The sequence below is a fragment of the Camelus bactrianus genome, chromosome 19 (assembly GCF_048773025.1).
Source record: "Camelus bactrianus isolate YW-2024 breed Bactrian camel chromosome 19, ASM4877302v1, whole genome shotgun sequence".
Lineage (NCBI taxonomy): Eukaryota > Metazoa > Chordata > Mammalia > Artiodactyla > Camelidae > Camelus > Camelus bactrianus.
In genome coordinates this window covers 26,571,604-26,586,982 of record NC_133557.1, presented here as the reverse complement: position 1 = coordinate 26,586,982, position 15,379 = coordinate 26,571,604, and the positions used below count along the sequence as shown (strand labels likewise).

At 41.8% G+C, this 15,379-nt stretch overlaps 1 protein-coding gene across 1 annotated transcript in view; it reads right to left on the bottom strand.

The window, feature by feature from the left end:
* Window positions 1-15,379, bottom strand: part of DOK5 (docking protein 5) — a 127,462-nt gene that overhangs the window by 43,090 nt on the left and 68,993 nt on the right. The window contains exons 3-4 of the mRNA XM_010958595.3: window positions 1,262-1,376; window positions 1,058-1,177 (exon numbers count right to left, since the gene is read on the bottom strand). Of these exons, the coding sequence (XP_010956897.1) occupies window positions 1,058-1,177; window positions 1,262-1,376 (235 nt within the window). The remainder of the gene's footprint in view (window positions 1-1,057; window positions 1,178-1,261; window positions 1,377-15,379) is intronic.

Genomic DNA, 15,379 nt, shown 5'->3' with positions numbered 1-15,379 from the left:
ATTGGCCGGCGCTCCTAAGACTTTGTCAGTAACACTTCCCCGGAGATGGATTAGGGCGTGCATCCAGAATAATCGCAGCCTGTAAATGCGTCATGAAGACAGAGTTCCAGTTGGGAGGGAGGGCATTTTTTACTAAGTACTGGAGTGTGAATCCATGGAAAGGGTCGGCACAATTCCACCTCTGCCACGTTCGTAGTCAAGCCAGGTGACCTGTAGCCTCTTGGGTTGTGATATATCCTCACAGATCAAGTCAAGAGGCTAAAGCGTGTCTCTGGGACCCAGTCTATCCCATCACAAGGCTCAGTCACTTGGAGACAGAGAAGTGATTCCTCACCTCCAAGCTCATATTGCAAATCAATATAGATTTTTACTGAAGTGTTCATGAATACTTTGGTCATCATTATTTATAATGATTGATTCCCAGGCTGAGTATTGAATTCAAGAGTTAGCTCAAGTGTTAGAGTTTAAAAAAAATAAAAATCACAGACTTAGGTGGGTTCAAACTTGACAAAATAGTCATGAAGTTTGGATTCTATTAAAAACACTGGAAAGTGTTCACTAAAATTTGATGTGAAATAGGCAAGACAAAAACCCATGTGTGCTGTTAAATCTGCACATTATAAATACAGGCCCAGGAGTATAGTCTGGAATCAAACACCAGTTACTGGAATTGGAGTAAGATCTTAACTTTTCTAAACTCAATTTCCTCATCTGTAAAATGGGGGGAAGTAACAGTACTTATATCACAGGGCTGCTGGGGAAATGAAATGATCTACTGCATCTTCCACAGAAAGCAGCACCCAACAGCTTCCCCATACTTTCTAGCTGTTATTATTAATATAGACACATTCATACGATGCACGGAAAACATATTAATAAAAGAAATACACTGAAATGTTAACACAGGCTTTAGGTGAAATAAAAGGTTATTTTTTACTCTTTCTTTACACATTTTTATAAGTTCAAAAATTTTACACAATGAAAAGACGTCTGTTTCATTATATGGGGACGAAAACAGTTTCAGAAAAGAGCGAAGGAGAGAATTTTCTTTACATACCACTCTGTTCTCTCTCAACCCCAGTGGCCAGTAAGTCAGGCTCTCCGAGGCTGATGCCGTTGATCCGCGTCCCTACGCACTCCGTCTGGAGCACTTTGCACCACTCATCAGCCTCCAGATCTGCAGAAATGCCCAAAGATTAACGTGCGTGCCCGGCGCCCGCTTCAAGGCTCAAAGCCCAAGCCCTCCCTGCCCCGGACCAACCTGATTCACAAGCAAAGGTCTTGGAGGTGTCATCACTGAAATAAATCCCTATGGCATGCTTCTTGGTGCTTTTTGGCAATCGAGCTACGTTCTTCACGTTGTTGAGTTCGGTAACCTGAAAAAAGGAACAATTTGCAAGTTTGATGACGCTTCAGAATGAAAGCTCCCAGTCAGCACCATCGAAGGGAGTGCAGGCACAGAACGAACAGAAGGTGAACACGTCCCAGGGGAACACAGCCTGACAGAAGAGTGTGTATTCAAAAGCTACGGGTTATTTCAGTGTCATCCTTAATGCCTAGCAAGGAAGGTTAACAAATTACCTCCCCCTTTTTAGATTTTTGAAGCATATTAAGGGGCACAGGCTCAAAACTTCATAGAGGCAGAAGCTTGTTTTAGTTTTTTTATTGCTTCCCCCAAAACTCTGCCTTTTCCATAGTCCTCATGTCTAACTCCGTCAATGTGGACAGACTTTCAGATACCCCATCCCTTGAGGGTACTCCCAACGTAAGCATCTTAAACACATCCTCCTGGGAGGAAGGGAAGGGAATGGCGGTCCAATGCGTAACTCAACTGCCTCACTCTTTGATAATCAGAGTGTTAGGGTTCTCAGAGATGCCCCTCTACTAGGGGTTCAAGTCATACGTTCTAACAGAGAGAGTCGGTTTGTGAAGTGGTATTCCAGGCTCTCCGACTTACTCCCAGCTTCTCAGTGGTTATGGTGCCACTGTTTTAGGGTCTGAGAACATTGCGTGGTATCACCTTCCCATCAGTAGGGGAAAGCTTTCCCCATTAGCCATTCTCCTCACCTTCCTCTCTCCCACAAAGGGTATTGGCTTACTGTGTTTCCAAAACAGCCACCCCTCATTCAGTTACATCTAGACCCCCTGCCGCGTCCCAGGCGTGTGATACTCGGGTCCTGCAGGACAGAAGGCTTAGGTGGCTTCAGGGCAGAGTGTCCACATGATAAATGACTGTGACTCTGACAAGTTAAGTGCCGTCTTAGTATCTCTCTTTTGTGTTATACCAAAGAATGTGCCTCCCCTCAAACTTTGCCCTTCTGTTGCTCTAAATTCAATAAATGCCTGGCTCAGGATGTAGGTGAGAGAAATAAATACCCTCCATGCACACACTGACCTGATTATTTCATTTCCCTGCGTCTTAACCTCCACTCGCTCTCCTGACAAGATCATGCAAATTTCTCGGCATGAAATATCCTAAGAGTTGCTACTGACCAAATGTTTGCAGCCATCCCAAATTCCTACGTTGAAATCCTCTCTCTAAGGGGATGGTATTAAGAGGTGGAGCCTTTGGGAGGTCATGAGGTCATGAGGGTGGAGCCCCTGTGAGTGGGATTCGTGCTCTTAACAAAAGAGACCGCAGAGAGCTCCCCTGTCCCTTCTGCCCTGTGAGGCCACAGAAAGAAGATGCCTTGAAAGTGAGTTCTCACCAGACGCCGAATCGACCTGTGACTTGCCCTTTGGCCTACCAGGCCCCCAGAACTGTCAGAAATAAATTCCTGCTGTTTATAAGCGACCCAGTTTATAGTGCTTTTGTTACAGCAGCCCAAACAGACTAAGACACCAGGGTTGCCCCAGAGCTGGATAAATCAAACTCGCGAGTGACACTTCTCTCATTCCCCAAGTACACCACGTCTCTCAGAAGTCACCAGATGCAACCGTTTGTTTTTTGCTCATTTATTTGTGTGCTAACAGCTCCATATGAGCCATTGTCATCTTGCCACAGCTACTTCCTGGTCTCTCCACCTCCATCCTAACCCCATTAATTCACCGTAAACACAGCATCCAGATGATCTTTGTAAAACACAAGGCTGATTGCAGCATTTCTGCGCATAAAACAGAACACTTCAGTGGCTTCCATTTCCATGATGGCACTCAGAACAAAAGCGCAAATCCTACGGCCCTCTGTGGTCTTCCCTCCAGCTCTCCCCAGCCCCTGCCTCAACCCTTCCCCACACGTCCTATGCCCCAGCCCCATGCTGAGTTCCCAGAAGGCACCTTGCGTCTCCTGTCCCCCAGCCTTCCCCACTCTCCTTACTCCACTCCCACTCGCCCTGCGGGTCTTAGTTCGGCTCTCAGTTACCCGCAGAGCCCTAGCGGGCCACCCCCAACCCCCGCCTGATCGAAGTCTCAGGGCTCTGGGACCCCGCGACGCCTCTGCCTTCACAGCCCTGGGTGGCTGGCCACATGGGTCAGGGCCTGTCCCACCTCTGCAGGGAACGTTCCACAGGGCAGAACAGTATTTCCTCTGCCCACCACTTCACCCCCTGAATCTAACAGAGATTGTCACACAGTGAGAACTCAATGAATTTACATGGACTTGATGAACGAAAGATGAAACTCACCCACAAATTTACTTGTGCAGTGCTTCTTCGGGGAGAACGTCTCTCTCCCTCCTGCCTCTTCTCCCTAGGGAAATTTCACTTTTCCTGCAAGGTTCACTTCCCCTAGGAAAGCTGCCCTGACCTCAGCGTGAATGAACTGTTCTCCCTTTCTGCTCCCTTATACGCTGCATGAAGCTGTGTTCTATTATCTGTTGTTGTAATTAATCCATTTATCTGTCCTCCTCACAGCAAGACCTGAGTCACCTATCAGTGACTTACTGATGAGCCAAATCAATGAAAAACAATCATTTGAGAGTCAACGTTTATTGAGCCCGCACCAGGAACACATGTGCTCCATGCTCAGTATTTTGTTATAGACTGTCTTATTTGATCTTCATAAAAAACCCTATGAAATTGCTATTATTATCAGTATTTTCCAGATGAAGAGATGGTAGATAAGAAAGGTTAAACTCATGTGCCCAAGTGCACAGCTAAAAGATGGCAGAGACGAGTTCTGAATGAGGCAAACTGACCCCAAAGCTCGTGCTCTTCACTGTTCAAAACATTAATAATGACTGGCTCTGAAAAGGTTCAGCACAGAAAACCTTCACTCTGAAAGTCATCTCCTATTTGAGGACGTCCTTCCTTTCACGGGGCTGGAAGCAGGGCAGGAGTGCCCTAGGTTTTATTCTGACCCTCTACTGAGATATTATATAAGAGCAGTCCACCCTAGCCTGAAGCACAGCAATGACCTTGAAATATGTCATTTCATTACACGTCTATTAAGGGCAAAGAGGAAGGAATAAGTCATCTGGAAGAGTCAGGAAATGTAGGGAGAACTGCATGAGTCAGAACACAATTACCCATTCTGGAAATTGGTTTAGATGATAGGGAACCCAACACCCCAGCTCAGGGGAGGCGACTGGATGGGAACGCGGAGCCGGCAGGGTTATGTTTTACGTGTGGAAGGACCACCAAGTTCTGAAGCAGCAGTCTCAGTCCCCAACTCAGAACTACATCTCAGTGAGCACATGTACACACACACGCATGCACGCACGCACGCACACACGCACACACACGCATGTTTACCCTATTTTCAAAAGAACTGCAATCTGCTCTAATTCACAGTGGAATCTTCCTTAAAATACATGTGAAAGTGATAATATGAGGATTAACATTTGCAGATACATTTATAAGGCACAGAAAACTTTTTAGGACACGTATTTATTTCCACAGTCGCTCCACTTTGTAAATGAGAAAACCAGGGCAGGATGAACTCTTTTAATATTCCTTTTACAAAGAAATCACTTGCCCCTAAAAATTCCTTTTGTTCGGTAAGGTCTCAGATTCTGATGTAATACGAGCAGTATTTTAAACGGGGGCGACACAGTGTAGCTGACCATCAGAGGCGAGTGTGCCAGAACCTCGGCACCGTCTCACAGAGGACAGGCCCGCAGGACTCGTGCACGCGTGACTCCAGTCCACCTTCCACACGAATTTACTGTCTTTTCCTTATGTCTCAGATCACCCAGAAGTTATTTCCTGCCAAGTTCAAAACTTTTAAGCAGAATTCCCTCCTGAGCCTCTGTAGTTATAGATTTTATTTTTCTTTCACAGAGAAAAGACGCACCCTGTGCAGAGAACACGAATACCCTCAGCTTCCCGCGAATGATGCTCTTTGTGTGGAGACCCACAGACAAAACGCAAACACTTCGTCAAGGTGTGGCAGCATCAGGAAGGGAGTCACTTAGACACAGCGGCCCGAGAACCAAGCTCCCTCTTCCAGAATCTTCCCCGCACCCGTTCATTCACCAAAAAGTTTAATTTATTTACTATTTATGTACTCATTCATTCATTTATTTATCTTCAGCATTTACTCTGTGTCAAGCACTGTTTTACTCACTAGAGATAAGAAATGGAAGCTTTGTGCGTCATTAGTGGGAATGTAAAATGATGCACCTGCGATGAGAAATAATATGGAGGTTCCTCAAAAAATTGAAAATGGAGCTACCAGGTGATGCAGCAATCCAACTTTTGGGTGTACATTCAAAGGAAATGAAGCAGAACCTCAAAGGGATATTTACACACCTGTGTTTCTGCAGCATTATTTACAACATCCAAGATAGGAAAACAACCTAAATGTCCGCTAAAGGACAAATAAAGAAAATACAGTATACAGCCACAACAGGATATTACTCAGCCTGAAATAACAGTATTTTCTTTCCGTGGTACTTCTTTTTAAATGTCACCTCCTGTTCATGACAAGTGATACTGGTTTTCTGTTGATGGTAGTAAGAAAATGTTCTCTTACAAGTGGATTTATTTAAACAAAGAAGTGATCTACTTTCAAGCAAAATACTAAGTAAATAAGAGTAGGGGTGATATTGTGACAATAAACATTTATGAATAAATGATAAATGAAGAAAAACAACGTAAATCTACTACTACTAATCTAATCCTATTATTATGAATCTGACTTTCATTTCATTTTCTACTGAGTCAAGAGTCCAGATGATATAACCAATTGACCTAAAGGTCACACAGCCGCCCAGAACAACTCTAGTGTGCTTGGCAGAGGCATGGCAATAGATTTCAACAGAAAAGTGGTACAGATTTGGTTCCCACTTGTTATCCCAAAGGTCACCCATCTGGACAGGACTGTTTGTTTACTTTTTGCCTTTTTTTGCCCATTTCATGATCGAATTTCCTAAGTGAGAAAGACGACAAAGAATTTTAAGCCCCATGACCAAAATCTGAAATGTGTCTGACAATTATGATTTAAAGGTCAAAAGAGTAATTCTCAAAAGAAGTCTAAATTAAGATCCACTTACAAATACTCACTACAAACAGAGGGTTTTGATAGTCAGCAGAAAAGACAAAGAAGTCAAATTTTGTAATTAAAAATGGTATATAGAGTTGAAATATTTTAGCCTACCCTTTTATATAATCTTCATGCTAAAACAATAGTTGACCAAGATAGACAATCAAAATAACTTATGTTTATTTTCTGGGCGGCCACCTATCTGGTTATTCTTTCAAATTAATCTGTGACCTTTCAATCTCTAACCTTCCTTTTCCTTTTCCAGGATATATTTGTTTACTGACTCCAGAAATCTCCTCTTGAAATGGAGCTAAAATCTGAAGAAGATCAGAAACACCTGTATGGCTTACTGAACATGTTAATATTTGCACCTATGAAATGCTTGATTTTCTCTAGAAATTGAGTATTTACTTTCAAAAGCCCAGGTTAGCTTCAGGCTTAATCTGATTTTGTATATCCTGGGGCCAATTCAATCCTTAGACTAATTCAAAATTCACTGAAGATAGCGGCTCCTTGAAAATTCTTCTGGTAAGAGATAATGAACACTAAAAAGGAACTTCCCTAAGGCATAAAGTATGCTTTTGAGCACGGAGGTTGAAAAGATTAAAGATGAGACTGGGCAAAAATGATTCTCTCTTTAGGATTTGGAGGTATTTAAAATCAGATCAAAGGCAAATTCTGTACTCACAGCAACCTTCATGTTTTAGATTGAACTATTTGTTCAAAATCATCCATTCCCTCCTGGTCCTTGTGACTCTTTCCTCACGAGTTTGGACCGGATCCTGAAACTCGCTTTGACCAACAGAATGTGAGGGATGTGCCTCGCCCAAGAAGATGCTCTAAATGCTGCGTGTATAAGTTAATTCCTTTTTCCCTTGAGCAGCCCTCCACCTCCATAACAATATTCCCCTCCTTCTTACTGGACCTCTGAGTGAACAGACAGACGGACTGCAACTGAGTCAAATTAATCCAGCTACGCTCAACACACTGCACAGCCAACTCAGATCCCTCATGCAACACGGGCAGGAGATAAAGATGAGCTGCTATAAGCTACTAAGATTTTGGAATTTTTGCCACAGCAGAAGTTGGCTAATACACCCTGTGTTTGATTTCCTTTGGCCAAGAATTTTCAAAGTTTTTCTCTCAAATCACATTGTATAAAAAATATTGCTTCTGGTACAAAGGAGACCAGATTTCCTAGTCAAATACATAATAATCCACTAGAACATTGGTTGTCAGTTTTATTTTAGTAATTGAATCATTTTGTTTTTTAAAAATTTTTTTTCAAAGGAAATCTTATATGGTGTCACCATTATACAGAAGTAGAACTAGTCTGATTAAATGAGGAAACAGATCCCACCTGACTCCTCTTCTAAGTTATAAATCCACTTCTCAAGAAGGAAGCCTGCCAACCTCAATCAACTACAGAGTGTCGAATGGCCACAGTGTAATACTAATTTCTCAGGATGATATAACACCCTTGGTACCATTACAGGGATGAGCAGGAGAATCAGGAAAGTAACTTAATTATGATTTCCCAGGGAGAATGGAAGGGCAGAGCCACACTCAAAGCTAGAACTTCTGGCTTCTATTAACGTATGTCATTTCTAACAGTCCCCTCCACAATACATGCTCCTTAAAAATACAAAAAGTAAATGAATGAATAAATGACTTGCTGAATAAATGAAAAAAAGAATAAAACTGAAGATGCAAACAGTTTTGGAAACATATTAAATGACATTTCTGCAAGTTGTAAACCATCTCTTGAGAGGAGAAAAAAAAGTAATGCAAATCTTAATTCCTAAGTAAAAATAAAACTACTTGTCAACTCAAAAGAAGACAGTCTTAACTAAATTCATCTTTCCTACTTAGATCTTAAAATGTTTGAAGAAAACTCAGCTTTTCAAAAACCACTTGCTTTTGTGTGGGTACACATGGCACCATGGTTTGTATCCCAAGCTACTGCTCTAGCGAAATTCTGCTTGAAACACACACAGGAATCGAAATATCAGGTCCTGTGCATCAAGCACATACAGTAAAAGACAGAAATCTCAAGATTACAGTCCTGCGAATCTGCATGTGTGTACACACACCGGGGTAGCTACCACCCAGATCGACATATAAAATATTTCAGTCAATACTGCCACTTCCTCGTTCAGCACTGACCATAGATAAAAACCACCTCTCTTAACTCCATCACCACTGGTTAGTTCTGCCTTTTTAAAAAATGTATATAAATGGAATCACATTATACGCATGTTTCTGTGTTGGGATTATTTTTTACCCAACATCATGTCTGTGAGATTCATCCAGGCTGGGTGATGCTTTGGCATCATGTGAATAACTTCTTCCCCAACCACCTTTCAGAGAATTGTCTTAGCATCCACTGAAGGCTCTTATCTGCATCAAAATGCTATTCTTTTTAATCCAACTGGTTTGCCAACCTAAGCCCATATATCTATGGTTACCACAGTCAAATAAATATTGACTGAGGATGCTTTTACAGTTCCCACCTCCCCACTGCTTCCTATTAATAAGGAAACACAGATCATGAATATTACTAGAATCACTATGATTCTTTGTTTATTATTTCAAAAATGTGGGCTACCGCATTTAATCAGGTGAGCCAGGTCAGCTATCTAGAATTCACTCTGCATGCTTAGAGGATATAAGTGCCCATCCTATACCCTTTTTACATCTGGACATCCTCATCCTCAGTTTTTAATTTAGATTTGCCAGTAGGTGAGCTGCTCTACACAACGGGGTAGCTGACTCCAGGAGGGAACCAAGCCATTTGTGACTTGACACCATCATCCGTCTCTTCCCGGGCATCTCAGCAGGACAGCCAGGGGGCTGTTACCACAACTGCAAGTTCTAACTTAGTTACTTAGGATCCGAAGAAAACCAGGCACAGGTGAATTTGGTGGTCCATGTAGGTCACACTTCCAGGGCCTCTTGAAAAGGGATGTTGGCGATTCTCTGCTTCTCAAGCCTTTGGGTGGCACCTGCACACCGTCTCATGAGGGCATTCCAATCTTCCCCTGCACTGACGCATCCTTCCTCCGACAGAGACTCCAGGCAGATGGTGAAGGCGGTCCAAGTCGCCGTATCTGCGCCTGTGCAGAAAATGACAGAAGGCTACCTTGCTGGTGGCGTGCTTTTTGGCTCCGGCGTGTGATTAGGTTGGACGGCACAGCCCAAGAATCAGTTTGAACAAACTTTGATTCACTTTTTTCAAGATGCATTCCAACCACGTGTATCCCTCCCACACGCTCTGCGCTCCTCTAAGAGAGATGGATTTCCTTCCAAGAGTCGGAAGCAACACAGCTGCACGTTGACGTCTCCACAGCGCTCCTGCTTCCCGGGCGGCCAGTTCTTTGCACCTTTCGGAGTGTCCCTTACACCCACCCCTCTGCCCATACAGCCTGCTGTGACGCCCGAGGTCATCACAGTGCAGAGACACAACTCTCCTGAAACAAAGGTGGTGTGCAATCTATCGTTCTCCTTTTCTTAAAAGCCCAGCTGAAGTCCCTTTCCTTCATGGGGTCTTCCCACTCCCGTCAAGCAAGAACACTCAGCGCTTGCTTTTCTTTTGCCTGGAAACACTCCTCCTTTAGGTGAAGCAGGCTCACTCCTGCCCCGCCTTCAGCCGCTCACATATTCTTTTCTCCTGAGCACGCTATTTAAAATTGCAACACTCTCATTCCATATTCCTGTTCCTTTTCCCTGCTTTAATTTCCTGCTGAGCATTTATCAGTCACTCCAACACACTACATATTCTGCTTCTGTATCTGCTTTATGACTGTCTCGTCCCCGTTAGAGAAGAAGCAGGGAGTCACCTGCTCTGTGCTCTGCTGTAGCTCCAGTGCCAAGAACTGTGCCTCACGCCACGCAGACCCTCAACAATCACACGTCAAATGAAAGGTGGACATTACCGTCATTTCCACTGTAAAGACAAGGAGACTGGGCTGCAGCGATGCGATGACCACGCCCGGGGCTGGACAATTCCTGCCCAGCAGCAGAGGAAGGCTCTGACTCCAAGCAGGCAGACTCTTAATTATGTGCCGGATCTTGGGCTCCAAGTACTTCGTATTGATCATGTTATTTAATTTCTCACGGCCTTTCTGACTAGCTAGCACTGTGACATTCCCCTCGTACACAGAAGAGTGTTGAGGTCTACAGAGGTGAATTTGTTCACTCGGCTGGCAAACAGCAGGGCTGGGATTCAAACACAGATAATCTGATTACTCTTTACTAAGCCACCAAATGCCACTAAATGAATATACAGAAGAGAATCAGAGGGGCCACCATTCCTGAGTCAGGCATTGTTATTTCTAAGGTGGGTCACGAAGGATGAGCGAGGGTTCATGAGGCAAAGAGGAAAGATGAATTTCCTGGGGGGAATAAAAAAACCCTAATTAAGCACAATGATGAAACGGCAGTTTGTTGTGATAAAAACATGAGGAGGAGTGGTGGCGAGGAGGGTGGCAGCGGAAACAGACAGCACGGAGCCGGACCAGCTGGACCAGGGTTAGATCCCAGAAGGCCTGGCGCGCTGCCATCAGGAGTTCGGTGTGGCTCACAAAGTCTCAAGAGTGTGTATTCAAAGGCTTTCAGCAGACAAATGGAATGATCTTACCTATGCAGTAGAAAGATTATTCTGTAGGCCAGTGGTTCTCAGTCTGGGGGAGATTTTGCACCCCCACATCCCCAAGGGAAATCATTCCACAAAGTACAGAGATATTTCTGGCTGTCAAAACTGGGAGGTGCTCTAAGCATCCAGTGGGTAGAGGCCAGAGATGCTGTTAAACATCCTACAACAAACAGGCCAGTCTCCACGACCAAAAGGTTCACAGTGCAGAGGGCAAAAAGCCCTGTTACGGGAGAGTAACAGGAGAGAAGGAGCAAGGCCGACGGGTCACGCAACTACAGAGCCATCCACACAGAGCTGGTGAGGATGGCGCCCTCTGCAGCTGGGCGGTGCACAGCTCGCTTGGCCACACACGGTGTCCTTCACCATGTGGGGACGGGAGGGAGCTTGACCTGAGGATGGAGGTGAGGTCTAGACAGGCCAGGACACAACCAGGCAGTAAACGATTAGTTTAGGTTAGAATGGGACGGATGAAAAATCAGGGAGAGATTTAAGAGCGACTTAATGACCATGAAGCCTTTGTTTTCCAGTTTTCTGGGTTATCAAAAATCCAAAGTACTATGACTCCCTGAAAGGAAAGAAATTTACAACATTCTCCTAAATTTCTGATAAATCTTTAAATATGCCATCCAATTAGGTATTCCCCCCCAAAAGGACTGCCAAATTAATTTGGCTGTTTAAAGCCATATCCCAGATGTCTTATTCATCATAAAGGACAGTATTCATTGAAATAAATGTTTAACAGCCAGCGATTAACAAAGTGGCCAGACTTTTAAAAGTTTAATTTGCTGCCGATTTAGTTCTGCATTAACAACTTGGAAAACAATTACAAATTACACAATTCAATTTTCCAAATGGATCATTTTGTAACTAGGCAGAGAAACTGTTGAAATTTCTCCTGCCGTGTCAAGGGAAGATTAAAACAGTCAGATTTTTAAAGTACATTCCCTTGAGGAACTGGAATACTCCTGTCAGAATTCTGCAATTAGTCAGCATTGTGTGCGAATATTAAGACTGTTCCTGGTATGCTCCAAAGTCAAAAGCCATTTAGGAAACAAGGATTTCATTTCCAACTTTCCCCCTCCTTTTGCTGATGGTAATTTACAGATGATGATTTATTTATGTTTATAGAGTGAAATGGAGGCTGCTACCTAAAAGGCAATTTTCTGCCTTCCTTTTGTGGGCTGCATCCTAATTATTTCTCCCCTTGTGGGACTGAATGAATGAAGTGAGCAGTTCACTTTGTATATGCAAACTGCGAAGTTCTGCAGAAGCTCCGAATTATTTCATTCTTTAAAAAAGTGTATATATATATATATATATATATATATATATATATATAGCCATTATCCTATGGAAAATGAAGAGGCATAAATGCCTTTAACTTGTGTAGGTTGTCTTTGAAAATAAAAGGAATATAGAAGTAATCCATTTCTGAGTCCATAATGTTTTCTCAAGTACATTATTAATAAAACAATTACATTATTATTATTGTTATTACATCATTATTATCTGTTGAAATTTTCAGAGCACTCAAAGAAACGCTAATAAACATTCCTATTAAAAATTTCCAAAAGACTTCTCATAATGTGTTCCAAACCCTTCAACTTTCTCATTTTGTCTTTCCTTAGAAAAACTACCAACGGTTTTAAGATGCAGTGCCAGGAAGCAGGGACAGACAAATAAAGAGAGATGTTCCCAGTTCTAATCAAAAGTTGCCAGCACGAAACATTTCTGTCCACAAGTCTCCCCTCAGGACCCGGAACATAGCAGTTTGAGCAAACATCTTATAAAAGATTTCTTAAGAAAGAACCAGTCTAGACAGTTACATCCCAACCCCCCACAGAGACGATTTCATTCTTTCCAAAAATATCTACATGCCCTTGATCACTTAAAATAAACTGGACCCGTGCCTGTCTGAGGTATCAATCTGGACTGTCTCCCCTGAAGAGTGGAGCTTTATTTGTACATGTGAAATAACTGAAGTAATCCATTCATCGTGTCTTCCTTAAAAATAAAAAGCCACACACACACTGAAAAGTCTGCATCTGGAATTTATAGAACAGAGTCTGGGGTGAAGGGCACTCTCCCAAGCTGCCAGTGGGCGTGGGACCTTGGATAACCTATCTGGAGACAATTTGGTAGCAGCTATAAAAATGTTAAAAGGTGCACGATATTGCCTGACCTTCTCAGGTCTAAGACTTTTCCTCCCAAAAAGATTAGCATGAGCAGATAAAGACATATGCACTAGTTTTTTACTATCATGGAATTTATATTAGTACAAAATTAGAATCCTTTTTGTCCATCAATTTGGGTATTTTTAAACAGATTACGGTGGATCAATATTAAGGAGTACTCTGGAGCTGTTTAATGAAGTGTAGCCACTAATTACTGACTTATTAGAAGCAGGAGAGAAAGCATATAATTAAGGTGACCATTTATTTTATCTCATAAACCAGAATTTTTGAATGTGAAAGAAATTGCTACTAAAAGTTACGCAAGGACTACAGGCTGATCAAAGTGTCCCGGGGAAATGTGCGTTTATGGTCTCCTTAAACACAGCATGGACAGCATATAATGAGTTGTTCCATTTTTGCTTTAAAAGTGTGCTCTATATATTTGTGACAACATGTTTCTATTTGTATAAACAGAGAGAAGCCTCTGAGAAGCACACGTCAGTCTACCAGCATTTTTTTCGGAAGGACAGGGACTAGGGTCCAAGAGAGGATAATTGTGTTCATTTTACTCCATACCCTTCAGAATTGTTCACACTGGCTACAAGGAACATGCAAGATACTTTTATTTAAAAAAAAAAAAAAAAGAATAGAGTGAAGAGGAAAAAAAAGAAGAAGAAATTTGTACATAAATTAAAAAAGTAAAATGAGCTAAGTGGAGCTCCGTGCTTCGTCAATGCAGCTTCTTGAGCAGGAACTCACCTGGTCAAAAATCCCCTGCAATTTCTCCCACACCCAAAAACCATTCAACTAATTTTTCACCAACTTGAGAAAACCCACCCTTTTCTCTTTGACATTATATACAGAGAGCTTCTATGTGTACTTGGATTATAGTCAAGTGTTTCCACATAAACACAAAGGTGAAATCACACAGATCATATCCTAGAGATAAAGATTTAAGAAATTCATGTAAGAAATACATATGAATGGGGAAGAAAGCATTTCCATTCAATGAATTTTGTAGCTAAGTTTGGTTTTGTCTTGTTCTTCTCATTTTCCGGTGTGTATACATGTATTTCTTAAGATTATAACTGAGTCAAATAAACTAATAGACTGGTCACAGAGGAAACAGATTACACTTTTAATAAACCCTCAAAAACTTGAAGTTTTTCCAAAATGCAAGGACAACTAGTCAGTTCTAATGATTAGTCAAATAATTGTGGGGTAGAGGAAAAAAATAACTTAAACTAGGTGATTGTTTTATCAGATTATAGGCCAAAAATGGCTAGTTTATACAAATTAAGCATTTACTTCAAAAGGGCTTCAAATTTAATCCAAGTTAAATGAAATCATCACATATAAACTTAATAAAACATGTACAGGATATGAAGGTTGAACATTACAAAATGCTGATCAAAGAAATGTAAAAGAATTGAAGAAGTTCAAATAAATGGAGCGCCCATGCTTATGAACTGAAAGACTTTGACACAGAAAAGATGCCAGTCCGCCCACAGCTTCATCTGTAGGTTTCATGTAATTATTTTCAAAATCCTAACATGGGTTTTCTGTAAGCACAGACAAGCTTCATTTAAAATTTTATGGAAAAGCACTAGAATAGCTAAACCAACCTTAAAAAAAAGAACAAGTGGAAGAAATGATTCGACCCATTATTAAGGATTATAATATATTTACAGTAGTCAAGAGACGGTACCGGCAGAGCTCAATGAAAAAGAATAAAGAACCCAAGAACAGATCCATCTAATATGCCCAAAGGATTTTTGACAAATGTGCAAAAGCAATTCAATGAGAAAAACATAACTTAGTTTTTCAACAAATGATATTGGAATAATTGGTCAACCACAGGTAAAAAGAATGAAACAGCCTACATCTCACAGCTTCTACAAAAAGTAAATTTAAAATGAATCATGGACTTAAATATGTAACTTAAAACTATAAAATTTTAGGAAAAAAAACCAGGAAGAAAATGTTCAGGCTCTAAGGCTAGGCAAAAAATGCTTAGACTTAACACCAACAGCATAATCGATGAAAGTAAAAATTCTAACATTGAACCTCACTAGAATGAAAACTGTTGTTCTGCCAAAAACCCTGTTGAGGATGAAAAGATAAGCTA